Raw genomic sequence first — 27,558 nt, forward strand, 5'->3', positions numbered from 1 at the left:
GAGTCGCAGAGCCCCCGTTCCTAGAGCGGCAGCGCGCGCTGACAGGGAACACGCGTGCGCAGGGAGACCGGCGTTCCGCGGGCGTCTTTCTGTCAGTAGAGGTGGAGACCGGGATCGGACCTGAATCGGGTCGGTGCCCGTTGCCGCCGCCATCATGTTCCGCTGCCGCGTGGCTACCAGGCTAGTGCGAGCGCTGGGCCCAAGGTCACGGGGCCGTGCGGGGACAGGTGAGCGGGGGTTTCGCCGGCGTGGCCTGAAAGGGGAAGGCAGGGCAGGCGGGGGTGGGGTGGGGGTGCGAATCTCCAGAAGGTCTTTCCAGAAGTCCCTCAGTCTCCCCTTCGGGGAAATGGGTTCAGTGCTTCCTTTGCTGCAGTGCGATTGTCATAAATGACGTGTCTTTGTTTTTAGGGTACATTAAACACACACACACCCGCTAATTCTGAACGTAGGTAACATGTTCACAACTTCTAGTTACGAAATTGCTTCATTCGTTCCAGATGCCCACGTAAGGAAATCAGTTCCACCTGCTTTGATTCTCGGGGTGGGGGTGGGCCAAGGAGAGCTATTTAGGATGGAGTTGCCAGCTAACCAAAAACAAAGAAAAACCCCGAGGTACCGCATAATGCACAAAGGCAATGCGAAGCTGACGCTTTATTCCAAGGAAGTATATGGGTCGTTATGACGCTATACTTCTGCAAAGGTTGATGTGCATGCCAAGTCTCCCCCAAAGCTCTTAAAGAAAGAAAAAACAAGGACCAACGTATTATTCCCAAGCAGGTCTACCTGGAAGTTAGCCTTGCTGATTTCAGTGGGGCTTATTAATTAAGTAATAAACATGTGTAAAGTACAGATATGTAGCTACCCATTTCACTCCCGGAGGGACACTCCATTGTCTCTTGAGATAGATGGTTGCCAACAACAACAATTCCAGATCTTTCCAAGTGAATGGAACTCACTTTTCTATCCTAAAAGGCAGAGTTATTGGTCTTGCAACCAATTATTACTGTTGTTTCATCCTTTGCTTATGTCCTAAAAAAGCCTTTGTTGGCACCCATATGTTAATAGCCTACATTTTTGGAGAACATTTATTTATTTATTTTCAAATTGGTTAGGATTGCAGTTAGAATGGTATTAAGAGGCCAGAGAAGAGAATTTGGTAAACCTAAATGGGCAAATATCAAAGTACAGTGCCTAGAGTCAACAAACCCTCCTGGTGTTGGTTAATCAAATGAATGATTTCAAGAAGAGCCCAGCACTTGACGTGTTCATACATCTAACTAATTGGTCAGTGTAGATATTTGGCTGTTGAATTCCTAAAATGATCTCATTTCTGAAATCAAGAACTTAAGCCTATATTTCTCCCTGGTCAATTATAAAAGTGTTTGCTTGGAAATAAGTCTCAAATCATTTTGGTGCAACTTCCCTGTTGATCGTTGAGGAATGGAATGTGTGTTAGTTGTGGCTTCTTCTGTTTTCAAGTAAAATGCAGTTATAGTAATGAAGAAAGAAGTGAGTGGGGATGCTGGAATATTTAAAGCTTAGCTCTCTGCATCTCTAACAAGTCTGATTCTGTACACATTAATGGTGCTTAAAGTCAATTATTTCAGTGAGCTTAGGAATACCTTAGTTCTGCATAGACTTGGGCTGCAAGACTCATGTGACTAAATTGTAATAGACATGATGGGGAAAACAGACTCCCATTTACTTAACCTTTACTATGTCATTGAAGGTGTCAAATCACAGCTGAAGCAGTCTTGTATTGGATCAGGAATTCCACATAGGCAAATTAGCAAGCTGATGAAGGAGGGACAGAGTGCTCTCTGCCACTCCTTCACATGTTTGCTGCACTTTTAAGCCTCCTTTAAACAAATAAACCAGTCTGTTTTTCACTCACAAGAGCAATGTCCCTTATGAGTACAAATCAGGTAAGTAAAAATTATTGCAGGTTTGTAATTCTAGGGGACTTAGTAACAGGGAGAAGTTAATGGGTGCTTATGAACAGTTACTCTTGATTTTGGAAATCAGTCCACTTGCCTGTGGACAGGAATGGAATGCCAAGTTGTCAATCAATGCTTTTAGTCAGTGTTAAACTTAGTTCTTGGCTGTGGCCTCAAAGCTTGCTATGGTTCTAAGTTGTGGCCTTAGAGTTGCCAATGATGTAGATTACTATTGGTACCTTTGAGTGTATTCTGCTGAACCCAGTTGCCAACTGAATTTGACCAAGAACCGTTGCACGCTTGCCTGGGAGGAAGTATCACTGAATGTGGCTAATATACATGTATAGGATTGCATATGATAGGTATAAGATTGAAACAAAAAGTTTTCAGCAAGCATCTAAAAGATTATAGTGATGGTGCCTGCCTAATAGCAATAGGCAGGGAGTTTCAAAGTACAGGTGCTTCCTAACAAGCCATGATTGCTAGCCAACCTGAAGGCATGGCTTGGAGATCATGGCCTCTTAGGGAGCTACAAACCAGGATTCTTGGTTCAGACATAACAGGGAACCAAGGTTTTGTGGTTTGCTTATTCTGTTTGCCCCGGGGAAGACTCAAGTGGGAGTGATGGGACAGTATGTGTACCAGCCTATTTCATATTCACAATAAACCACGGTAAGCCAGAATATCTATTATGTGGCTCTTGTCTCTTAACTTACAAGGTGATTGCAAGGTGATTGTGAATATAGAGATGGGGGGAGGGGAGGAACCTTGTTGTCTGCCACCTTGAGCCCCTTATTTTAAATCCGAGGCCCACCTTTGTGCTTTGCATTAGAGGGTAAACAGCTCAATTTTTATCTTTTGGGATGTCTCAGTGAAATAATTTTAGTACCAATGTAGCACTGGCTGTGAAACAAGTAGATTGCTCAACTGTCAATTTATAACTTAGCTGGTGTATTAAGGTACACTGTTGACTATTCTCCCTCCTAACAAATTGTGTTTCCAGGCAACTTCTTTCAGCGATGGAAAGTTCCCTTAGAAGTTCAGCTGAGCAGACAAATGACTAGTTCTGGTGTTCCGGGAGGCAAAGGCGAAAATACTGTCTTTGCCTTTCTTGTGGGCTTATCCGCCTTAGGAGCAGGGGCCTATGTAAGTAGAAAGGCCTGATGGTCAAGAAAAGAGCAAGATGTCTCCTGCTACACGGTGGTCATTTCTCTTCTAAGCCCTCCTTTGGTTTCTGCTCTTCCTGCTTCTCATCTCTGTTTCTGTGCTTCTCTTCTCCGTCAGCAAAATCTCACAGGAGCAAAGTTAAGCCTGGCTCAAAAGTTAACCTTTTCTCTCATTGTTTCAGTTATCTCACCAGAAGGGCAAACACTATATATCCACAAACAAATGGCTACTTTGTCTGCTATACAGTGGTACCTTGGTTCTTGAACTTAATCCGTTCTGGAAGTCCGTTCGACTTCTAAAACGTTTGCAAACCAAGGCACGGCTTGTAATCTGGGGCTGATTGGCCCCAGAAACAATGCCAACAGCTGAAACAGATGTTCAGCTTCTAGAAAACATTCGCAAACTGGAACACTTGTGGGTTTGCAGCGTTTGGGAGCCAAGCCGTTTGGGAACCAAGGTACCACTTTATTGAGTTTGTACAGAAACTAGATTGAAATTCTATGTTTATTCTTACTGGTTGGAAGAATTCTGATATTTTTTGTAAAGGAGAGATTTTTTTAAAGCAATTATTGCATCATACACTGAGCTTGTCCCTAAACGCAAGCTGATACACTTGCTTAGCCTGAGAGTTCTGTTTATTTCTGCTTTCCAGACACATTGTAGAATGCTGTAAATGCCATAGCTTATGACATTAGCAGTAGACAAAGCCATTGTTTTAGTCTCTGAGGAAACTTGCAGATTTGGTATTCCTTGAGATTGGGTATATGCAAATTTGGTTTAAGGATTTTCCTCCCACGATACCCTTTTTTCAAAAGAAGGTCAGTTATGAATTATTGTTTAAAATCAGATTCTTAAATAGCAGGACTTAACCGAGGGCAAAAAAGGAACATTGGCTTCGTTCTTAAATTATGGTTTGGTCACCAGGATCAGACCTCAGACTTGTTGCACTCCTTGCCCACTCTGATTCCCTTCCTGGTTTGAGTATACCATGGGTGGCTGTTATGTTCAACTCGATCAAACTATGTTTTGCCTCCAAAACAGATTTGGAAATCCATTTCAAACCAAGATTCCAGGCCATCACTGGAAAACTTTGGGGAAAGACTGGGTACATGAGCCTGATGCGTGAACCTGATAGCAGAACAATTGGTTTGTCTGTTCTCTGAGAATCGAACCCCTGAGTCTTTAAGCAGTCGAGATCTGCAGGATGCTTTGATTGCGTTTGTGCAACGTGTTCTTAGTTCTTGGCTCATTTGTCTCAGCAAGCTTTCCATGGCCCACTGGAGACCCTTTTAAAATAGAAAAGCTGCTATTATTCAGTGTCTCTTCTTCTTGCCCCCAACACCGGTGAAATCCTGCATCAGCCACTGGTGCCACTACTGACCAGCTATTTTGGAGTTGTGCTGATTTGGGAGCAGCTGCCAGGAACTGTGGCACTAGGGATAATGGGGGTAAGAAATATTTACTAGGTCAGACAAGTAGTTGATCTGTCCAGTGCCATTACCAAGTCACAGTCTATTACTAGTCTGGCTATTATCAGTCATCCATTGTCTCTTTGTTGAAACCCTTTTACTAGGAAAGCTTTTGCATTGGACTTTGCCTATGTGAAGCATAGCTTACAATTAAAGCATTAGGTATTCTAAACAACAAAACAATATATAAAGATATTGTTCTAAGCATTATTTATTATACTAGCTACTTTTAACTTGATGTTCCCAGTGGTCTCTGATCCCAGGGACTGGCCAAGTCTAACCCTTCTTAGCTTGAGCACCTATGCAACATCAGATGCTTCCCAAACCATTCAGAGGATCTGCCCGTGGAACACATCAAAATCATTTTCTAAAGGGAAACTGCTTGGGACAGCCTAAAACACTCTTCAAAGGAGCTAATAACTGATGTTGTAAATGAAAAGAGGCCATTAAGCTGCCCATTGTTTTGGCAACTGAATGGTGACAATTTTCCAGGGTTTGGGGCTGAGATATCTCCCATGACCTACTTCCCAATACTTTTTTTAAAGTGTAGATGCCAGCAATTGAACTGGAGACTTGTGTATGCAAAGCACACACTCTACTCTTTGCATGTGCTTCCTCTTCTAAAAAAACAGTATAGGGTATGGGATGGGCAGTTTGAAACCTGTTTTGGTGGAGACATGGGTAAATCTAGTGCATTGTGCAAATGTACAGTTGCCTGCCACCTTAAGACATTATGCTGGGTTCCTTGAACAGAGAGATGTGAATAATCTCAGAGAGCAACTAGATGGAGATTCAGAATGTGCCTCTCATTTATTTTGAATGATAGGAAAGGACCTTTGGAATAGTATGCACCTCTTGTGCAATGTTGCCACTTCATACATCGTCATCATCATGTCAAAATGTTTAGGACCCAATCCAAAGAAGCAGCAGAACCTTTGCAACTGCTGGTGGTAATGGTGAAGAATTGTGGCACCTGCTTTAGCATTCTCTTCTGCAGAATAATTTCATGAAATAGCAGATGTTATGTGCGGACCTCACCTTCTCACATGCCTCAGCTGCAGGAGGGGAAGGCAGTGGCTGTTCTTGAACAAGGCTGCTTCTTTTCATGGTCAAAGCTAAATCTACAATGAGTCAGGGATGAAAAGAGTCCTTTTCTTTACTATAAATGAACACCTTCTGTCTTTTAGCATACTGGTTTTGACACAGCCCTTGCTCACCCCAAGATCTGTATAATCCAGTGTCCTAATTTCATATTCAGAGCTCTCTGCTTCCTTTCCCTCTTCTCTTTCCTCCCTGTCTCCTTTTACAGTTTTGCAGTGCCTGCATCTCAGACCCCCTTCTAGATCGCTAACGTCTCCAGGTGCTCCTGGCAAGGGCAGCAGCAACCTAATGTACTTCTTAATTGTAGGAGGAGCAGTTACGGGGGCAGGCGCTTATGTAAGCTGCTTTCCATTGAGTTTGGTTGCTGGGGCTGGTGGGTGGTGCATGACATAACTGAAGCTTGCCATTTCATGCTGGCAGTCTTAAATGTTCACAACCTAATCTTTCTATAAAATCGAGCTTTACTGCAGCCTTCTCCAACCTGGTGCTCTCTAGTTGTTGTTGCACTACAACTCCCATCAGCACTGACCTTCAGCCATGTTGTCTTGGCCTAGTGGGAGTCTAGAGAGTGCCAGGTTGGAGAAGGCTGACTTTGGAGTTCATGCTTCTGGTTGTGGTAAATCAAATGCTTGTCTTTGCTCCTGCTGTCTTTGAAGGCTCAGCTTCTTTGTTGATGGATGTTGATTCTCTCTCTGTCTATCTCTCTCTCTGTCTCTCCATCATTATTCTTTTATCTTACATAATTTTATACCTGTTTAAGAAGAACCTTGCACACTTTTTCATTTTTAGCAATTGCTAACTTTCCATTCTCCCCCACGTCTTCTCATATTTGTGTGATTTTTGCTTCTTGCTAATAGATGCTTTAATTCACTTTTTGCATGGAGTTGGGGTATCCTGTTACTTTTTCAGACCCCCTTTGGGGAAGTATACATGGTTTTATTTATTTACTTTTTGTTGAGAGGGGAAGAAATAGTCCACAGGCACACTTTGAGCCAACTTATTTCTCAGCAATATAATTCCAGTCGGCAGCGACTTTCACTAGAGGCAACATTTGAGTACAGCTAGCCTGCTGAGACTTATCTAGCCTCTCAAGACCACAGCCACTGCTTCCCCCATCCCACAGCTGTCTTGCCCCTGCATTGCTGGTGCCTTAAGAGAGCAACATTTGGATTTGGCCCCAGAGCCCAGTAGCTGCTGATCCATGGATCAGGTTTTCCAGCTGTCTGCACCTTTATATGTTTGCTGAAGCTAAGCCTGGCCAGTCCTCTATAGCAACCTTCACTTGGAGTTGCAGAAATTCTCTCCCATATGCAAAAGGGGACTCTCAAATTACCCCTTGCATTTCAAGCCCACAATCTTTGTATAAAATGTGTTCCCACTGCCGCCCCCCCGGGAGGCAGATGCTTCCCTTTTTTTGCTTTACTTCCTTGGAATGAAGCCACTTTTCCTGAGTGTGCCGGGTGGCAAAAGCCAATTGCTCAGCTAACAGTAAATGCAAAGATAAACCAAATGTATGTCAAAATTGTCACCTGTTTGGTTGTCTAGGCGTACAAGACATTAAGAGAAGATCAAAAGCGGTATAATGAGCGCATTGCAACAATGGATCAGCGCCCCGAGCAGGATGCAAAACCCCTGTCAGGTATGTATCTAGCTTTATCAGGATTGCCTCAACCTTTAGAAGAGGGATGTGTAACACCTCCAGATGTTGTTGAGCTCAAGCTCTCATCACTCCTGACAGCTGTCCATGCTGGCTGGGGCTGATACGTGTCAAAGCAGGTCCCTGCTATAAAATGTTGGTTTGCAAGCTGGGATCTGCAAAGAAGAGAGTTCAAATGAGGTTCGCTGTTTAAAAAGGTTTTACCATCATGTAAGGAAACGGAGCTGTCAACAGAGGGGAAATAGGCCTTTAGCAGTAAGATTCTGAGCAAATACGACCCTATCCTGTTAGCTGTAGCAGACATCCCCATCAAACTAGCATGTTGGCCTGATCTGCGTGTGATGTGAAGTTGCATTCTGCTTACCTGCACAGGGCAGCTTTCCAAATTGCATCTCCTCTCTTTCCAGAAGCAGATGCTGCCTCCCAGAGCACAGCAGGTGAGAGAGTGCTTCAAGACAGACAGACTTTGTATCCTTCCCACCACCACCAAAGTATCTTTGAATAGTGTTATTTTTACAATGTGTGCTGCTTCAGAAATAAATGCTGCAGTGGAGGCTATGATGGAGCGGCTGTCTGCTCTTCTGTTTTGGATTATAAGGAAGGAAGAGACGTTTTTGGGGTCCCCTAGGAAAGTTTTGTATTTTGCCCCTGTGCTTGGGCTTGTGATCCTGGTGTGGTTTTGATGCTACTGTGAATACAGGAAGCTGCTTTCTACAGAGTCAGAGCAGTGATCTGTCTAGCTTAATATTATCTCCTGCCCTCCAGGGTTTCCTGTCCCTACATGGTGATGTCAAGGAATTTAACCTGGATTTAAGCTTTAGGCTGACCCTGTTTGTCTCTTTGGAGTGACCACCATTGTTTTGGAGGGTTTGCTAAGTTGTAGTAAAGCTTACAACAGGAGAGAGCACCTGTGCCCCTCCAGGTGTTGCTACAATTCACATCACACCTGACAGTTGTTTGTGCCGATAGGTGGTTTTAGGTAAGCTACTGTCCTCTCAGCTTCAGCCCCTCATTTCCAATCTGTGGGTGGCACTATTTTTTTTTTATATATAAATTTTTATTAATTTTCCAACATATATTAAAACACAATACAACTGACAATACATAAACAAACAAACATATAAACACGTATAATTTCATAACCTCTTTTCCTTAAACCTTGTTTCAACGACTTCCCCATACCTCCCTTTTCTGCATCCCTGTTTTAAACTTTTCCAGCAACCCCTAATTTCAATTACTTATAATTCACTTTCTTTAATCCCTTTTCTCTTACCCAATTATTTGTCACTGCAATTCTGTTTTACATTACCCATGACATTTTAGCACTCATTAATTTTACAACAGTTCTTAAGATAAACTTTAAATTTCTTCCAATCTTCTTCCACCGTCTCTTTTCCTTGGTCGCGGATTCTGCCAGTCATCTCGGCCAGTCCCATATAGTCTATTACCTTGGTCTGCCACTCTTCCAGCGTGGGTAGTTCTTGTGTCTTCCAATACTTTGCTAAAAGAACTCTTGCTGCTGTTGTAGCATACATAAAGAACGTCCTATCTTTCCTTGACACCAATTGGCCTACCATGCCCAGGAGAAAGGCCTCTGGTTTCTTATGAAAGGTACACTTAAGGACCTTCTTAATTTCATTATAGATCATTTCCCAGAAGGCCTTGATCCTTGGGCACGTCCACCAAAGGTGGTAGAAAGTACCTTCAGTTTCATTACATTTCCAGCATTTATTATTGGGCGTATGATAGATTTTTGCAAGCTTGACTGGGGTCATGTACCACCTATAAATCATTTTCATAATGTTCTCTCTTAAGGCATTACATGCCGTAAACTTTATACCGGTAGTCCACAACTGTTCCCAGTCAGCAAACATAATGTCATGACCAATGTCTTGTGCCCATTTAATCATAGCTGATTTAACCATCTCATCCTGTGTATTCCATTTCAACAGCAAGTTATACATTCTTGACAAATTCTTAGTATTGGGTTCCAACAATTCTGTTTCTAATTTTGATCTCTCCACCTGAAAGCCAATTTTCCTGTCCTGTTTGAAAACTTCATTTATCTGGTAATAATGAAGCCAGTCTCTTACTTTAAACTTCAATTTCTCATAACTCTGCAATTTCACTTTTCCCTCCTCTTGTTCTATAATTTCCCAGTATTTTGGCCATTTAGATTCCATATTAAGTTTTTTCACTTCCTTAGCTTCCATTGGTGACAGCCACCTAGGGGTTTTGTTTTCCAACAGATCTTTATACCGAATCCAAACATTATATAATGCTTTCCTAACAATATGGTTTTTGAAACCTTGGTGAATTTTAACCTTGTCATACCATATATATGCATGCCAACCAAACCTATTATTGAACCCTTCCAGATCCAAAATGTCTGTGTTTTCAAGAAGCAGCCAGTTTTTCAGCCAGCAAAAAGCTGCTGATTCATAATACAATTTTAAGTCCGGCAGGGCAAACCCCCCTCTTTCTTTTGCATCAGTTAATATCTTAAATTTTATTCTGGGCTTTTTGCCCTGCCAGACAAATCTAGATATGTCTTTCTGCCACCTCTTGAAACAATCCATTTTATTCACAATCTGCAATGTTTGAAACAAAAACAACATTCTCGGCAAAACATTCATCTTAATAACAGCAATTCGGCCTAACAAGGAAAGTCTCAAATTTGACCATATTTCTAAATCTTTCTTAACTTCTGTCCAACATTTCTCATAATTGTCTTTAAATAAGTTCACATTCTTAGATGTCAAATTAATCCCCAGGTATTTCACTTTCTTTGCTACCATTAAACCGGTTTCACTATGAAACCTCTCTCTTTCAGCAACTGTTAGATTTTTCTCCAGTACTTTCGTTTTCTGTTTATTCAGCTTAAAACCTGCTACTTGACCAAATACTTGTATTAGCTCTAAAACTCTTTTCGTACTAGTGTCTGGCTCTTGTAAAGTTAATACTAGGTCATCTGCAAACGCTCTCAGTTTGTATTGTTTAGTTCCGACCTGAATCCCTTTAACCAGCTGGTCCCCTCTGATCATGTTTAATAAAACCTCCAAGACAGATATAACTGTGGGTGGCACTATTGACCTACTTCATAGGGGTGTTCTGAGGATTACAACAATGAAAATATCAGATGCATTTTGAATACATGAAGTCACTATATTACACACTAATATTGTTTCTTTGGTATTAAAATTATTCTCAGGCAGAGAGATGAGACTTAGCTCTTTTCCCTTTCTGTTTCTTTTGGACGAGAGACCTTTTTCCTTTGTGGTTGCCTTCACTGTCCACTTGGTTGTCTGTTGCTTGCAGCCCAAGAAACAGAAGCAGCCGCTCGCTCAGAAGTTCCGTCCCATGCTCCTTTCCTACTAATTGGTGGAGGCACTGCTGCTTTTGCTGCAGCCAGATCCATCCGGGCTCGAGATCCTGGGGCCAAGGTAAGTGACAGAAGCACGGAGTTTGGCTGTGACATCAAATTTTCTTGTACTTGTTGAGGTTCTCAAGGTAAATATTTTCACTGCCTCATGTCCAAGGTATTGATTGTGTCTGAAGACCCTGAACTTCCATACATGCGGCCCCCACTTTCCAAAGAACTGTGGTTTTCAGATGACCCAGATGTCCCAGAAACGCTGCGGTTCAAGCAATGGAATGGTAAACAGAGGAGGTGGGTTTCTTGTTCCTCCCTCACTACATATTCCCCCAAAATGTGCCAAAATGATAATCAATGTGAGTGTTTGAGACTTGGAATCCAAAGCAATGCCCTGGAAAGTATCTGCTGTTACCCAAATAGGTGCCTCATGTTCCTGCTTGGCAATGAGTGGTGCACAATAGGTCCCTAGAAGTCTGGTCAGAGCTCTTTACTTTGCTGGTTGAAATCTTTCTGTTCCCTGCTCCCTGTATGGATTTGCTAGCTGTTCCTGAGGTACCTCCTCCCTCAAGTGCTGCAGCTATTTCCCAACTGAATAAATTTGGAGCAAAAAAGTTGGGTTGTTATCTGCAGGTTGGGGCGTTGGCTCCTAGACGTGCTTGTTGCCGGGATCCTTGCAAACAGTGATGGACCTCTTGGCTCTTGGTCCAGCATGGCTCATTGTATGTCCTTGAGCAAGAGTGTATACTCAGGATTGCTCAACACAGATCAGTTACGGCTTAAGTATTGAGAGATTGTGAATTGCTTGCTTTGTACCTTTAAAACATGCTGGGGGACCATGAAGATTCTGTGTTTTAAAAAAAGTATGAGATCAACCCATCCCTGGCACGAAGGATCCTGGTATCTTTCCCAAGAATTGCTTTTGAGTTTTAAGTTTAATGTACAGTTTAGTATTTTTGTCCAATTTTGTTGACCAAAAGCTAAGGGCTCTCGAGGCAGCTTATGATCCATTGAATGATATAATCAACAGTAAGCACAATAAAAATGGGCACCCTGTATAATAATAACCTGCAACAATAAAATAACAGCAGCAGCCAGTCTTAAGCAGCAAGTGTTGTTCCTAACTAAGATTTTACCTGCTTTTAAATATTCATCAAGGATTGACTTTCACTGGCCTCATGGGGCAGTGAATTCCACCCAGAGGGTATCACTACCCAGAAGTCCTAATCTTCAGCTGCCTAACTTGAGGAGAGTAGTGCAAGCACTTTGAAGCAGGGTCACCTCTGGAGATATTAAAACAGGAATAGGCAGTGTAGGGTCTTCCAGGCATTGTTGGACTACCAAAACGCACCAGCCCCAGGGCCAGTGGTCAGGGATGATGGGAGATGTCATCTAACAGCAACTGGAGGGGACCACATTGGCCACTACTGGGTTTGAGTATGTGGAGGTATACATGGGAGGAAGCACGTCTGAAGATAATGGCTACTTAGAGTGGAGCATCACTTTCTCCCATCTTATTTATCACCCCACTGCAGTATATACTTCCAGCCACCTTCGTTCTATGTATCTGCACGTGACCTGCCTCACTTAGAGAATGGTGGAGTGGCCGTCCTCACTGGAAGGAAGGTTGGTGTAGCATTGATTACATCTGTTTCATCAGTACCATATCTGAAGGGATTTATATCCTCTCCTTTATTTCTTGAAACCAAAGCAGAATCAATAACAAACCAATCTGTGTCAAAACTGAAAGAGATGCTGCTGTATATAAAACAGCATGACACCCAATTTTAGCAGGGGGCTGGCAGAAGGGTCATTGGCGGAGTGCATGTGTTGGCTGCGGAAGGTCACAGGTTCAGTCTCCAAGTCAGGCTGGGAAAGACCTCTGTTGGAAATGGCAGAGAGCTTTTGCTGCCAGTCAGTGCACAGACAACGTGTATTTAGATAGATCAGTAGCCTGACTTGTAGTAAGGTTGTTTCCTATGTTCCTAGGGAGGAGAAATGTTAAAAGGCTTGCAAAAATTAAAAAGGGCTTGCCTGGTGCCAGAAGATAAGAGTTGGCACCAGGCAATGGATAGTTTGTTCCATAGCAGTGGTTGCCTCCATTTCTTTTACTGTCACCCAAGCCAGGGGAGCCCATAGGAGGTCCTCTCAAGATGATGTAGGCAGGATGAGGAACCTCAGGCCTCAGGGGCAATGTTGGCCCTCCAAGCCTCTCTGCTTAGCCCCTCACCTTAGGCGATGACTCATACCAGCCCTTCTCTTTATCCTCCTTGTGTGTGTTTTCCTGGCTGGAATTCATCCTTGAACTGCAGTGATGCACCCTGTTTGCCTGAATGTTGGCTTTTACATGGCTGAATGAAGCCAGCTGTACAGAAGTAAGAGTTAGAACCATTTCTCTGCCTACTTTGCCTCTGGCCCCACACACCACTGGCAAGCAAAGGTTATCTGTTAGGGCAGCTCTTCCCAGCCTTAGGTCTCTATACGTTGTTGGACTGCAACTCCCATCATCCCTAGCTGGCAGGACCGGTGGTCAGGGATAATGGGAGTTGTAGTCCCAACAACATCTGGGGACCCAAGGTTGAGAAAGGCTGCATTAGAGAATGCTGCTCAGGTTCTGTGTGCTCACTCATTTCTGTGCGAAACATGAGCTTGTGTTTGACTTGCAGGTGGTCCACATGGACATCAGAGGCAACATAGTGAAACTTGACAACGGTTCAGAGATCTCCTACGACAAGTGCTTAATTGCCACAGGTTAGGATGTGGAGGCTGCTTCTTTTTCTCTTTCAGTCTACAGTGGGTGGACATGGGGTGTATTAGCCAAGATGCCAGAGGGCTCTGATATTCTGCCTAGATGTGATTTTGGTATTTCGTTTGTGTCCTCAGGTGGTTCTCCAAGGAATCTTCCTGTGATTGAGAGGGCAGGCAAAGAGGTGCAGCAGAGACTTACCCTTTTCCGGAAGGTAATCTGAAGAGGGGAACCATATTTTGACCAACAATTCATCCATCAGTTACCATGATAAATTTATGCTTATTAATTGACTAGTTTTTAAGAAATTGTATAGAACTGAAAGCTTATTGATTCCCCCCTAAAAAGCATATTAAAAAAACAAAGAAAAAATGCAAAGCAGACAAGCACTAGTGTTTCTTGAACATCTCAAGATATGAAAGATATCAGAAAATCCCAGAGCAATTTCTCATTTTTTCCTTTTCTTCTTCCCCACCTCCCTGCCACCCCAAATTTATAACATTAGATGCAAGTGTCTTTCATGTGTTGTTTTTCCTGAGTGTGTGAGTGTGTAGAGAGAGAGGGAGAGAGTTTAATTTCTATCCTGCTTTCCTCACAAAGGAGCCCAGGGTGGCAGACAACAAAGTAGTTGGAACAGTGCAGTTGATTTAAAATAAAAGTATTAAAAACATTGGAAACAATAACAAACATTTAAACATGTTAAGAACATTTTAAAAAATGTTAAAATGTGCAGCAAATGAAAAACATTTTTCTAGACTGTCATCCGCAAGGAACAGGTTCTGTGCCCCATTTAATTTGGATTGAAATCTTGTCCATAACCAAGAGTTTTCATAGTTACCAAATCAACTAGTAAGGTAAAGGTACCCCTGACCGTTAGGTCCAGTTGTAGACGTCTCTTGGGTTGCGCGCTCATCTCGCTCTATAGGCCGAGGGAGCCGGCGTTTGTCCGTAGACAGCTTCTGGGTCATGTGGCCAGCATGACTAAGCTGCTTCTGGTGAACCAGAGCAGCACACGGAGACGCTGTTTACCTTCCCGCCGGAGTGGTACCTATTTATCTACTTGCACTTTGATGTGCTTTCAAACTGCTAGGTGGGCAGGAGCTGGGACCGAGCAATGGGAGCTTACCCCGTCGCAGGAATTCGAACTGCCAACCTACTGAATGGCAAGCCCTAGGCTCAGTGGTCTAACCGACAGTGCCACCCGCGTCCCTAATCAACTAGTAACAAACAACAAAAGCTTGGCTTTCCTTCAAACTGCTAGCTTAGCTTGCATTGACTTTCATTGTTTGATAATGTCTTCTCTTATTTTGCTTTATTGTGTTGATATTGTATCTGTTTTTGCTATGTTGCTTTTAGAAGGCTTCTTTAGAAGGAAAAAATGGTGTGGATATTGAACTGAAAAAAATGGGGGGATTTGTCGTTTTTGCATTGCTCAGTCACAATTTGGGATTCTCACGGTTATGGGAAACCCACATCCCTGTCTTGTGTTACCTGTAGACCTCAAGCAATATCAAAAGAGAATGGGCTCCTAGGTCCTCTGCTCACCTTGTAGCTCACTGGTCTCAGTGAGAAACTATAAACTAAGAACTTTTCTGATTAATGTACTGAACAGGGACATCGTTACTAACACTGACTAAAGAGAACCACTGAAATGCTCCCCTGTCTCCTTGCAGGTTGAAGATTTCCGTTCACTGGAGAAAATTTCCAGAGAAGTCAAGTCAGTCACCATTATTGGCGGTGGTTTCCTGGGTAGTGAGTTAGCCTGTGCTTTGGGGCGAAGAGGTAAGTGTGACCTCTGATTAGTGAGAGTCTGCAAAGAGCAGGAGTTGAGAGTGTGATACCAGGGTATAAATAGCCACTGGATCATCAAGCTTATTTGGCTAAACCACTCTTACTCCCTGTTCAAACCTGCTGCTGTGGTGATGAACAAGGCAAGAATTTTAAAGCGCTCTGCCACAGTGCAAGGACTTAGAAATGAGAATAGTGGAATAAACACAGTGAGTTTCCTTGCTCGGAATGAATCAGTCGGGTCTGGATTGTTTTCACTGCAATGAGGTCAGCTTGGCAGCATGTAAAATCTCACATGTTCTGCCCATGTTCAAATTTTTGCCTTTTGATTTACTTCTTGGAGTTGTTGTTGAGAGACACGCTCTCTTGAGAACTAGTAAGGTTAACTGTAGATTAGATGTGCTAAGTCTGTTGTCCTTTTAAAAAAATGACTGGCTGCTTAGCCTTCCATCCTCACCGCTGATTGGAGGTCCGGCTTATATCTTCCCAGGTTCTGAAACTGCACCAGAGGCTGCCCAGCCACTCCCCCCCTCCCACAATTCTCTTCTGCAGTGATGAGGACTAGAATGTTGTTAATGTATTAAATGTGGCTGTTCTCAGGATACTGAAGTTCTGTTCTCCTGCATAGGTGGTTCTGGGAGCTTGGAGCACAACAGCCCTGCCTAAGTGGTGATGTGTACCAATTTCCCAGGAAGCCAAGCAGAAAGACACCAGCCTTGAGGAGTTTCTCACTTTTGAGTGTGCAGAAGTCTGCTGGGCATAAAAGAAAGCAGGAGTACATGCATTTACTGGCTTTTGCTGTGACCAATCTTGTTCCCAGCCTCAGTCTTGTGTGTGCACACGCATGCACAGGTGTTTAAATATTCATATGGCACCTCTTGGTCTTTTGCTCCCAAGGTATCTTACAATAAATCTGTCTCTCATTCATGCACGCACGTAGCACCAAGAAGCAACAGTATCAGAAAGCATCAGCACTGAAGATAAAAACGGGAGATAAAGCAATGGAAGCGAACACCTGCAGTCTTCCTGCAAATTGAGAAAATTGTAAAATGATATTATCCCCCAAACAATCAGTGAATTCTATTGACTTGATGCCAAAAGCTAACACTGATGGTGCTGTTGGGGGAATTTTGGATTCCATACCCAATAGCCTGGACAGCCAATAGAACCCAGACACCAATTGTCAGTCAAACAGGATTTTTATTTAGGTGTTGCAAAGCCAGTGCAACACAACCTGAACCAGCAAGTAGTTGAAGGGTGGCATCCCAAATTTGAAAAAAAAGCACAAGCTTTTTTGTTATGTCCATATATGGCAGTACTTCTGCCAATTAGCTTCTACTGGTTTAATCGCAAGCCATAACAACTTTCTTACCTTTTCCTCCTCGGTAAAGGTAAAGGTAAAAGGACCCCTGACCATTAGGTCCAGTCGTGGCCGACTCTGGGGTTGCGGCGCTCATCTCGCTTTATTGGCCGAGGGAGCCGGCGTACAACTTCCGGATCATGTGGCCAGCATGACTAAGCCGCTTCTGGCGAACCAGAGCAGCTCACGGAAACTCCGTTTACCTTCCCGCCGGAGCGGTACCTATTTATCTACTTGCACTTTGACGTGCTTTCGAACTGCTAGGTTGGCATGAGCAGGGACCGAGCAACGGGAGCTCACCCCGTCGCGGGGATTTGAACTGCCGACCTACTGATCGGCAAGTCCTAGGCTCTGTGGTTTAACCCACAGCGCCACCCGTGTCCCTTTCCTCCTCCTAGTTACAGCTATAGTCCTGTGTGCATGCGATTTCATCCTTCTCTTGTGGTTCCCTTGCAAACATAGCCTTCACTTGCTCAACCCTTCTCACACACATTCCAACTTTTAATTTTATGGGCATGTCTGTGGAGGGTATTTCTTGCACCGGGTGCTAGCTCAGAAAAGACCCTTTTTCCAGGTCTTTTCCTGCTTACTCTGTGAAGGTGGGGACACCTGAAGGGCCTCTTAAATCACGGACAGGTTTAAATGGGAGAAATACAATCTTTCATGTACTCTGCTCCTAGGCCTTAGGGCTTAAACCAGCACTTTGAATTATGCCCTAAAACAAATTGTAGCTCACACTCTCCAATTCCCTTTGCAGCACAGTCAAGGGGCCTAGAAGTGATCCAGATGTTCCCAGAGAATGGCAACATGGGCAAAGTTCTTCCTGAGTACTTGAGCCACTGGACCACCAACAAAGTCAGGCGAGGTAAGGCCCTTCCTTTTCTGCCTTCGTGCTGGAGCTGTTGAGAGGCTATCCTTAAGCACCCAGACGCATGTCAGCCTGGGCTGTAGACTGGCATAGTCTGATTTTGAGGCTGCAACAGCCTCTCAGCAGGAAGACTTGCATGAGAATTGTCTCCAAGCCATCTTTCTGTTGCACAGTCCTTGTGCAATGAGGCAGCTCTGCCGTTTGATCCTAGAAGGCATAGCTGAGGCTTGCCACCCCAGCATGCTTATCTCATGCCTGCAGTATGGCCATGGCACATTTTCCTAGCTGCTTAAAGCATATCTGCCCTGCCGCTTACATCCAAAGCAGCCACCTAGCATCTGCATTCTGACTCCCTGTGCAATTGCTACTCTACGTTTTCGCTCTTTGGGCAGCCAGGTGTAGGCTCCTTCCTGCAGCTCGGGAGTGGGGAACTGCTGTTGTGCAGGCTGAATCCGGCTTGCAGCAGATTCGCACCCAGCTGCAGTTTCACCTCATCTCTCCCAGCAACTTGCAGGAATGAGGAGCGAGTGCTGTGTTCCTCTCCTGGTGAGCCGGTTCTGTTTCTGTGTTGGGCCATGAGAAAGAAAAATATTTTTTTTGAGGGGGAAGGGGGGGACTGGCAGAAACAGAATTAAAGCAAGTGTCTGCTGGTATGTAACTCCCCCCCCCCCCCAGAGAGAATGTGGCCCTTGACTTAAAACGCTTCCCGACTTCTGTGCACCCTGCATTGCAACCCCTCCTAGGATCTCCCTGCTGTCAGCTATAACCATAGGCAAGATCCCTTTTTGTAAACTGCATCCCAGCCTGCCATGCCTCTGTAATTGCCCTGCCAAGTCTCTTTCTGCCTCAGCTATTAATGTTCCCCCTTAAGCAAAAGCTGGGATAGCTCAGTTGGCAGAGTGTGAGACTCATAATCTCAGGTTCGTGTGCTCGAGCTCCACGTTGGGCAAAAGATTCCTGCATTGCAGGAGGTTGAAGTTGATGACCCTTGTGGTCTCTTCCAACTCTACAATTATATTATTCTAATCCCCCACCTTCGCTCTCTCTCTGCTGCATTGTAATGGTTGGTGGCACTCCTGTTCCATCCCTGCATGCTTAGTTTATGAAGCTCCTAAAGTTTGCACAGATTTATTAAAATGCCACAGTCCCTGCCTGCAGGCTGATGAGCCTAATAGATATGAAAGCCCAAATGGAGTGGGGAAGAACAGGAAGTCAAGGCATGTAGAGGCACTCGCTCATAAAGTTAGCGTCCGTGCGCACACTTCCGGTATTGAAAGAAAAGGTGGCAGGCAAGAGTGCAGTGCTAGCAATTACAATGAGCATGGGGGAAGCAAATTGATCACTGGCTTTAAATTGAAGGTGTTGCGTCACCAGCACTGTTCCTTTTGCTGCTCTGGGGTGAGCTGGATGCTGTCCAGGTCTTGACCAACCCTGCTGCTGTGTCTTTTCTCTGCCTGGCTCTGCTCTGTCTGGCAGCAAGGCAGTGTGCAACCTTCAGGCATTGCTAGGGTTGTCATATTTCAAAAAGTAAAAATCAGGACACCCCTGATTTTTTAAAGAAGATCCCAAAAGTTGTTGACCTGCCTGAGATCCAGGACGAAGCACCACGTTTTGGAAATTCCCCCCATACGTCAATTCCACCTTTGAAATCCCAGTAATGTCCGGAAAAATGCAGACATCTGGGAGCCCTAGCAATTCTGTCTTTCTCCACTGCATCTCTATGGCCTCCTGCCATCAGGCAGTAGTTGTTTTCTGTGCTTTACTTGCAGAGGGAGTGAATGTGATGCCCAATGCCATTGTCAAGTCTGTATCTGTTGTTGGAAACCGGCTGCAAATAAGACTGAAGGATGGAAGGAAAGTGAGTACTGGGCAAGTGACAAGATGGATCATCTGCCTTTGCCATGTTCTGCCTCCACTGTCAGAGCCAGTTCAGTGGTTCCTTGGGTTAAGTACTTAATTCATTCCGGAGGTCCATTCTTAACCTGAAACTGTTCTTAACCTGAAGCACCACTTTAGCTAATGGGGCCTCCGGCTGCCACCGTGCCGCCACTGCGCGATTTCTGTTCTCAGCCTGAAGTAAAGTTCTTAACCCGAGGTACTATTTCTGGGTTAGCGGAGTCTGTAACCTGAAGTGTATGTAACCTGAAGCGTATGTAACCCGAGGTACCACTGTATAACACTTGTGAATAATGTTACTGGAAACCACAGGAGGGGAGAGTGCTATTGTGATCAGGTCCAGCTTCTTCTTATGTTTATGTGTGTCTGTCTGTGCACAGAAGGAGTGAATTGTGGTCATAATATAACCCAACACTTGGTTCCTGCTCCCTACTGAAACCAACTTAAGTCAGTGTAACTGAAGTAAATGCATAGTCTTTCCCCTCTCCACCGCAGTTAAGCTGACTCCTGTTTCACTCCTTTTCCTCTGCTTTCACCTCTCTGTCAAATTTTGGACTGTAAGCACTTTGGGGCTAAGACTTCTAAGTGTTGGCAGCCACATAGTACAGGTAGTTTCAGAGGAATTAAAAAACGGTCTGCTTTTTCTGTTTTTTCAGGTGGAGACCGATCACATTGTGGCAGCTGTGGGCCTGGAGCCCAATGTTGAACTGGCCAAGTCAGCTGGCCTGGAGGTGGACTCAGACTTCGGGGGCTTTAGGGTCAATGCAGAGCTCCAGGCCCGCTCCAATATCTGGGTGGTAAGTGTGTTTGTGTATGTATGGAGAGAGCGTCTGAATGGGCCTGAGCTGCTGGAGAGTTTACTGAATACAAAGATTTAGTACAGGCAACTCCCCACTTAATGCAGTGGTTATGTTCTGGGGCCCTGTGCGCCTAAGTAAAATTGCATAAAATGGGAAGCACCCCTAAACACCCTTTAAACACCTCTGCCACTCTCTCTTCAATCCATACAAAAAAATACTGTATCCAAAAGTATCCATAACTGGAATTGAAGCTCTGGGGATAGCTGGAGGATGCGCGGGAAAGCAGTGCTGCTCCTGAGCTACCTCGCACGTTGGCTATTAGGCAAGGAGGCTGAGCAGCCAATACAAATCCCTGCTGTGCCTCTGGTCTTTTTGGGGCTTCCTCCACCCTCACTGAACTCTTCAGTGACTTTTGTCAGAGAGCCATGAGGACCCTCCAGCTCTCTCTCACCATTTCCAAGTTTGAATTGAACTGTTTAATTATTTCCCAGTACCACGCACAAATCAATCACTCTTAAGGGGGGTGGACACACACCTGTATGATAAGAGCATCAATTATTATTTAAAGTGCTTACATACATGCAGCTTTCCAGGGCAAAGCTCTCCCAATGTGGTTTACAAAAGAGAACTAGCTTTACGAACACATCATGAACATTATGCTTACAAATGACTTGCAGAATGATCCAATTGCAATGCTTCCAGTTTAGCCCTCTCCACCCCCACACCCCAATTATTAACCCATCACCCTGTGATCTATTTCACTGTGTCTGTTCATCAGTGGTTCCCCTGCCCTGTCTCTGCTTCTCTCCTTGGATGGTCCAGTGCCTCAGAACTTTGTTCTAAGGGTGGGAAGGTTTTGGAAGTTGAACAGCAGTCTGTTTTGGATATGGTTTCAACCAGTGTTTCCTAACCTGGAGGCTTCCAGATGTTCTTGTACTACAACTCCTGTCATCCTTGCTGGCTGGGGCCGATGGGAGATGGAGTCCCAACTATCTGGAGGTTGGAGAAGTCTGTTTTTAGACTGTCTTAATTTTCCTCCAAAACTCTTCACACCTGTATGCCGGACAGTAATTCAGCAGATCATAGACCTGGGTCTAAGTACAATGGAGAGGTGGCTACAGCTGTTTCTCCCTTGAATGGTCTCAGCAATGGAAATTCGTTGCTGGAGGAAGTGGGGGAGACCAAGCTCTGTTTTTATCTAATCACAATGGAGGAGTGCCCAAATGCTGTTTTCTCTCCCTCTGGATGATGACAGTTGGAAGAAACATCCAAGCATGTTGCTTTTGAGGAGCAGGGGTTAAAGGAGAATGACATGCTTGTTGGCATGGAATCTAGTAATGTGCATGGGATGCTGAGAAACTGTTCTCATTTAAAGCGAAGAAAGTTAAGCTTCTGGTCATCGTGACACAAATTTCCTACTCCCCAAAAGAAAATAGCTAAGGGTTCCTGACTGTGACTAGCAGCATATTCAGTGCTGAATATGGGACAGCTTCATTCTGCTCTAGTTTTAATCACTTTCCAAAAGCCCATTTCCTCTTTTTCCATCTCCACCAACGCTGCAAGCATTCTTAAAAAGAGTTTCAGGCCACCTTTCCCAGCTGGAGACCAACAATGCCCAGATTGAAGCCACGGTGGTGCTTTGAAGGACCTGATAAATCTCTCATTAATTTGACCTTTCTCTGCCCAGTCCTCACCCTTTGCACCTTTCCCAGGCAGGGGATGCTGCTTGCTTCTATGACATCAAGCTAGGCAGGCGGCGTGTGGAGCACCATGATCACGCTGTGGTGAGCGGAAGGCTGGCAGGAGAGAACATGACGGGAGCAGCAAAGCCATATTGGCACCAGTCCATGTTCTGGTAATGTGGATTCTCTTGTTCTGTCTGATTTTGCTCAGGTTGAGCTGATCTGCCTGGACCTTTTCAATGTGCTGCATTTGCATCAACTTGGTGTAGCAAAGTTGTAGAATCTGCCTTTCATATTAACTTCACTCTGTTGGTTCATTTGGCCCAGTATTGTCTGCTCTTGATAGAAAGTGGCTCTCTGGGGTCTCTGGCAGAGGTATCTTCCCCCTGTGTTGGTGCCTGAGATCCTTGGTAGGATCAAGGTATCTCCCCTGCCAGGCAGTAGAATAAGGTGGGGATAAGATGGTTAGGCTATAGATTGAGGTTGGTTTTTGAATGCTCCCTTACTATACAAAACAAACAAACAAAAACAAAAAACCTGCACCCAACAACCCACAAGTAGAAAGCAAGGAGAGGTTCTAACATTTCTTCCTGATATGCTTTCCCTTAATTCTTGGATACTACATCATTATCATCATCATCATCATCATCATTATTATTATTATTATTATTATTATTATTATTCCTCCCCTCTTGCAATATGAAATGGAATATTCCTTTCCTCATCTCAGAATTCCAGACATCTCCCCCAAGGCTCCTACCTCTGCTACATGCAGGAGTAGCCAACATGGTGTGTCTCTGTTGCTGTTGGACTACAGTTTCCACCATCCTTAACTATTGGCCCTGCTGGCTGCAGCTGATGGTGTTGGAATCCAACGGCATCTGGAGAGCACCACTTTAGAAGGCGCTGCTATAACAAAAAGCTGTACATATTCTGCCAAACTAGGATTTGGTGCGGTGGTCAGTGTCCTTGATGCTTCAGCTTTTATTTAAAATAAAGAGGAAAGTTCTAATTCTTAGGGCATTAAAATGGTTGAGCAGAGTGCTCCAGGTTCAATCCAGCATTACCCGTTGAAGGATCTCAGGTAGCAGTTGATAGGGAAAATCTGTTACAGTAGATCCTGGACAGCCACTACCAGTTACAGTGGACAGTTCTAGGCTTGGCGGACAGCAGTTGACCTGGATGAGGCAGCTTTGGATATCTGATGGGTTTTCAGTGGATGGTACTTTTACCCCTGCCCCTTACTTCCCATGAGTTTTCTGTCTGTCTGTCTGTGTGTCATCTATCTACCATAGAACTGGGAATCAAGGCAGCTCACAAAAATGAAAACAAACACGGATAAAACACATATGGCTAAAAACATGTTCACATGAGTAGAACAAATGCATCTAAAAACAACCAATGACATGCCACTCTACATAATACCTGTGACAGCATTTTGTTTTTCTTGTAATCTAAGAGTTATGTTCCAAAACATTGGTTGCTTTCAGCCCACATTATGAAAACATGGATGCAGTTGGGGTTTTTTAAAGACATGCCAACCTTCCTGGGCTATAATAAAGAGATTCAAGATACTGCAGAGCCTCTCTGTGTTCAGTCATTCTTTCTTTGTGCTTTGAGAATGCCAGAATGCCAGTCACAACCTGCCTTGGATTTCTGAGCTAGCCCTTACTGTCTTTGCTTGGTTCTTTAGGAGTGATCTGGGCCCAGATGTTGGCTATGAAGCTATTGGTCTTGTGGACGGCAGCTTGCCCACTGTGGGAGTGTTTGCTAAAGCAACAGCAAAGGACACCCCAAGATCAGCCACAGAGGAATCAGGTGAGACTTCGCTCCTTAACTATGCTATGCTTGGGGGCTTAGCTTCAGTTTTTCCACTGGTTGATTCATAAAAGAGTCATCTTGGGTTGGAGGAAGTGTTTGCTTCTTCTCATAAGGGTAGCTTTTGATTTCTCCCTTGGAGTGAAACGCAGCCTACTAAAGATTATCCCAGAAGTGGGCAATCCGTGCCCTTCCTTTATTGGACTACAGTTCCCATCATCCCTTGCCGTTAGCCATGCTGACATGGGCTGATGGGAGTTGTAGTCCATCATCACAGGTTGGGAGACCCTGGCATGCAAGGCAGGCAGGAGAGGAGAGCACAACAGGCTGTGCACAAGGCTAAGACCAAGTTTATTCTAGGAACTGGAATCCGCTCCGAGAGTGAAACGGAATTAGAAGCACCAGAGCTCAAGGTCTCGGCCGCCTCGCCTTCCAGCCTGCAGGCCCCACAGCAGGGAGAGGACTACGGGAAAGGCGTCATTTTCTACCTCAGGGATAAAGTGGTGGTGGGAATTGTGCTGTGGAACATTTTTAACCGGATGCCAATTGCTCGAAAGGTAAGCAGCATGAGTCTGGGGGTGGGTTTATTCATGGGGTGTGCCATCGACATCCACATGGCTGCCGTTACTTAGCCCACTGGTCTTCAACTGGTGGGTCGGAACCCACTAGTGGGCTTCAGAGTGATCCAGGGTGGGTCACAACAGGAGTGTTGCCATTGTGCAGACATATGGGAAAAGATTAAGAAATGCATGTTTGGGTTAAAAGTAGGCCCTGGGGCTGAAAAGGTAGAAGATACATAACTTAAAAGAATCATATCATGGGCAAAAAGAAGCACTTCCTGTAGAAGCCACTTGCAGCCTTTTGACAGTCCAGAAGAAGTAATAGTTCCGTTGATGCACCCTGTGGCACTCATTGCCTCTCGATGCTGTGTTTGGCAGTTAGCATCAGTGGTCTTCAGAAAGGATTTAATTTTTATTTTATTTTTTTAAAAAAGGGCCAACAGAACTAGAACTGACTTGTCTGCCAAACTCTGAAGCTGTAATCAAACTGTTGTGAATAGGAGATGGGCAACTCTCCGTGGATGAGATGTCAGTGATCCAGTAGGGTGATGCTAGTGAAGATACAGACAGTGCTTCTAGGGAATGTGTCATTCTCCATGTGTTCACCCATATATCTGGTGTGATACCCTTGTGCTCGGTCTCTGTGACTATTTAGAGTAACTGCAGCACACCAGTGCTTCTCCAGCTCACACTTTTTTCCGTGTGGCAAAAACAAGAAGAAGAAGACCTTGCAAATAGGATCTAGCTAGCATAAAGCAAACTTTACAGCCATAAATGTATTGTGAATTGCAAGTTAGGAGGCTTGGAGGTGATGCTCCTGATAGCCTAATGGAAGAGAAGTACAGGGCTGGTTTTCTTGCCTGCCTTGCACAACAGCTAAGGAATAGAGAAGGCAGGATATGAGTCCTCAAGATTACACGAGTAGCTGGATTTCATTTAGGGTCTTGTCATCTTTTATATGTCCCCCATATATGTCCCTCATTTATGTCCCCCATATAAATCAGTACTATTTGCCCTGACTGGGAGCTTTTTTCTAAGACCTTGGACAAGGGTATTTCCTAGCCCTGCCCCCTCCCTCTATCAGGAGATGCCAGGGAACAAACCTGAGAAACAGCATTCTACATCTGGCCTAGGCTGGGCCATTAGTTCTATCTCATCCCAGGTTTTGCAGATTAAGTATGTTGCATTGCATCTAATCTGTTTTCTGAGATAGTAACAGTGCTGAGATTGGCCCAGGGGCGGGGGGCTTTTCAAAAAGGACACCCCATGGTGTTTGATAGCAGAGTGGACTAAGTGGCAGTTCAGGAGCTTCAGCTGAACAGTGTAGGCTCATAGCAGGTAAAGGAACACAAGGCAGAAGCTGCTTTATTTCTCTTGCAGATCATCAAGGATGGGGAAGAGCACGCTGACCTCAATGAAGTTGCCAAGCTCTTCAACATTCATGAGGAATGAGTGTCCCGACCAAATCCTCGGTCTGGAATGCATTTGGAAACTCAAAAGATGAAGGCCTAGGCACCAGGCTGCGTGGGCTTGTCTGCTTGTGTGCCCCCTCCCTGTCCTGCCCACCAGAGTGTGTGTGAATATTTGTGAATGTTTGTAATGGCCCAAGACTTGGGCTCTCTTTGCACCATGAATTAAACCGGATTCTAAATAGCAATCGTGGCCTGTTTCCTGGTAACCTCCCTGCTGCTGATTGGACACTGGCAATGCTTTTCTTTCTTTCTAGAGAAATAGGTGTTGGTACTCACCATGAAGTTGTTACAATAAGTGCCACAATTTTTAAACAACAAAAAATGAGGTGCTGGTACTGCATACCCTTGAGTACCCCCTGGGGGAAAAGCACTGAGCAATGGTCGTGTGAAGGTTAAGGTTGGGCAGTCACGATGTAAAACAAGCCACTCCTTTCTGACATCAGCCTTTGAGGGGGAACAGCTGTGCTGGGTAGGAGTGAAAATCAGGAGCTTCAGAGACCAGCTGCAACAGTATGGGAAACTTCTGGTCCTGCATATGATGTTGGATTCCAACTCCCATCAGCCTCAGCCAGCATGGCCAATGGTAAGAGATGATCAGAGTTGGTAACATCTAGGAAACTGCTAGTTCCTCATCCCTGGCTTCAACTATCCTCCTCCTGGCTTTCTGTCCATGTTTGCTTCCCCTTTGCCCCTCTGGCTGTAGGGGAGGCTTGAGAGAATGAACACTGGAGAGACTCAGGGAAATCCCTTTGCCTCGTAACAGCAAGAGGGTGACACCTTCTCTTCTCGAAAGCTGAAGGGGAGCTTCTTGGGCAGAGACAAAAGGAGTTATTTTCAGGCTGAGGGTTTTCATGTTCCTTTTCTTGACACACACACCCCTCATATACAAGGAGCAGGTTTGGTTTTGCTGCTGATGGCATGCAACAAAAGTTTCCCTTGCCAGATAAACTGCCAAGTAAATTGGTGTAGAATCTATCTTCTAGCACTGTAAAACAGGGTGAAGTAATCTGGAGAACTTTGGTGCCGAAGCAAGCAGGTGTAACCTGTTACTTAATAACCACCATTAAAAGAGGATATATTATATTGGGGAAACAATACCTGGTGTTTATGACTGACTTCCTGCCACTTTGGATTTCAGCTGATTCCTGACTCAAACGTGCAGGTGATACTGTGCAGAAGGAAGTGTCTACTAGTGGGTTTGATGGATGGCAGGGCTGGGGAACCAGTTGCTGGACTTCATACCCATCAGGCCACAGATAGCATAGTTAGTGGTCAGGGAACAACAGCCAGAGAGCTATGGATTTCTCTCTCGTGATTTATGGTAGAGCTAACTGTGGAAGCTGCAGTTCTTTCTTTCCTTTCCTTTCCTCTGTCTCTCTCAGAAACTGATTTAGAGCACAAGTGGCTAATATGTGCTCCCAAATGTGGTGAATCATCCTGGACCACTGGTGCTGCTGATGGAAGTTGCAGTTCAGCAGTAGCTGGAGAGCATTAACCTAGCCACTCTTGATTTAGAGGCCTGGAGTTGAAGAATGACAGGGGCCCAGGCTTCAGAGTCCTTTTCATTCCAAAATACACTCCTGGTTTTCCTCCAAGCTTTCTTCATTTCAGCTGCCTAATTTTTTTGGAGGGGAGGATGCCATTGCTATTGTTAAAGCAATTCGGTATGAGAGAGCCTTTCTGTTGTACAGCAAGACACCCAGTGAATTACCATAGATCCTGATCTGCTTTACACCCTGGTCCAGCTAGAATTGCACCTGGATGGGATGAAGCAATCAGGGAAAGAGGACTCCTCTGCCCTAGGCCATTACAGTGGAGACTTAAATGACGCAGTTGCCTTAAATCAGGCATACCTAACAGGACC

General features: G+C 44.6%; 1 protein-coding gene across 6 annotated transcripts; it reads left to right on the forward strand.

Annotated features, from left to right (window-relative positions):
• The first annotated feature begins 2 nt into the window (after positions 1-2).
• AIFM1 (apoptosis inducing factor mitochondria associated 1) lies at positions 3-25,879 on the forward strand. Of its 6 annotated transcripts, none has more exons than XM_083596694.1 (17): positions 3-227; positions 2,941-3,083; positions 7,220-7,313; positions 7,739-7,768; positions 10,650-10,774; positions 10,871-11,001; positions 12,240-12,330; positions 13,371-13,455; positions 13,588-13,664; positions 15,124-15,232; positions 17,356-17,463; positions 19,236-19,324; positions 20,019-20,159; positions 21,875-22,017; positions 23,538-23,662; positions 24,023-24,219; positions 25,603-25,879. In XM_083596694.1, the coding sequence occupies exons 1-17, from the start codon at positions 155-157 to the stop codon at positions 25,672-25,674; spliced, it is 1,833 nt and encodes a 610-aa protein (XP_083452820.1). In that variant the 5' UTR covers positions 3-154; the 3' UTR covers positions 25,675-25,879. The 6 variants fall into 6 exon arrangements, with proteins under 6 accessions (XP_083452820.1, XP_083452823.1, XP_083452822.1 ...); XM_083596695.1 differs by lacking the exon at positions 2,941-3,083 and adding an exon at positions 5,883-6,010 and having other exon boundaries at positions 50-227; XM_083596697.1 differs by lacking the exons at positions 2,941-3,083; positions 7,739-7,768 and adding an exon at positions 5,883-6,010 and having other exon boundaries at positions 29-227.
• The last annotated feature ends 1,679 nt before the right edge of the window (positions 25,880-27,558 follow it).

Source organism: Podarcis filfolensis (assembly GCF_964270895.1).
Source record: "Podarcis filfolensis genome assembly, chromosome: Z".
NCBI lineage: Eukaryota > Metazoa > Chordata > Lepidosauria > Squamata > Lacertidae > Podarcis > Podarcis filfolensis.

What these genes read in the sequence shown, in the direction of transcription:
- AIFM1 (XM_083596694.1), top strand. Translation starts at nt 155, where the DNA reads ATGTTCCGCTGCCGCGTGGCTACCAGGCTAGTGCGAGCGCTGGGCCCA. An exon ending in GACTTACCCTTTTCCGGAAG is followed by an intron (nt 13,665 to 15,123) that starts GTAATCTGAAGA and finishes GTCTCCTTGCAG; the next exon opens with GTTGAAGATTTCCGTTCACT. An exon ending in TGGCACCAGTCCATGTTCTG is followed by an intron (nt 22,018 to 23,537) that starts GTAATGTGGATT and finishes TTGGTTCTTTAG; the next exon opens with GAGTGATCTGGGCCCAGATG.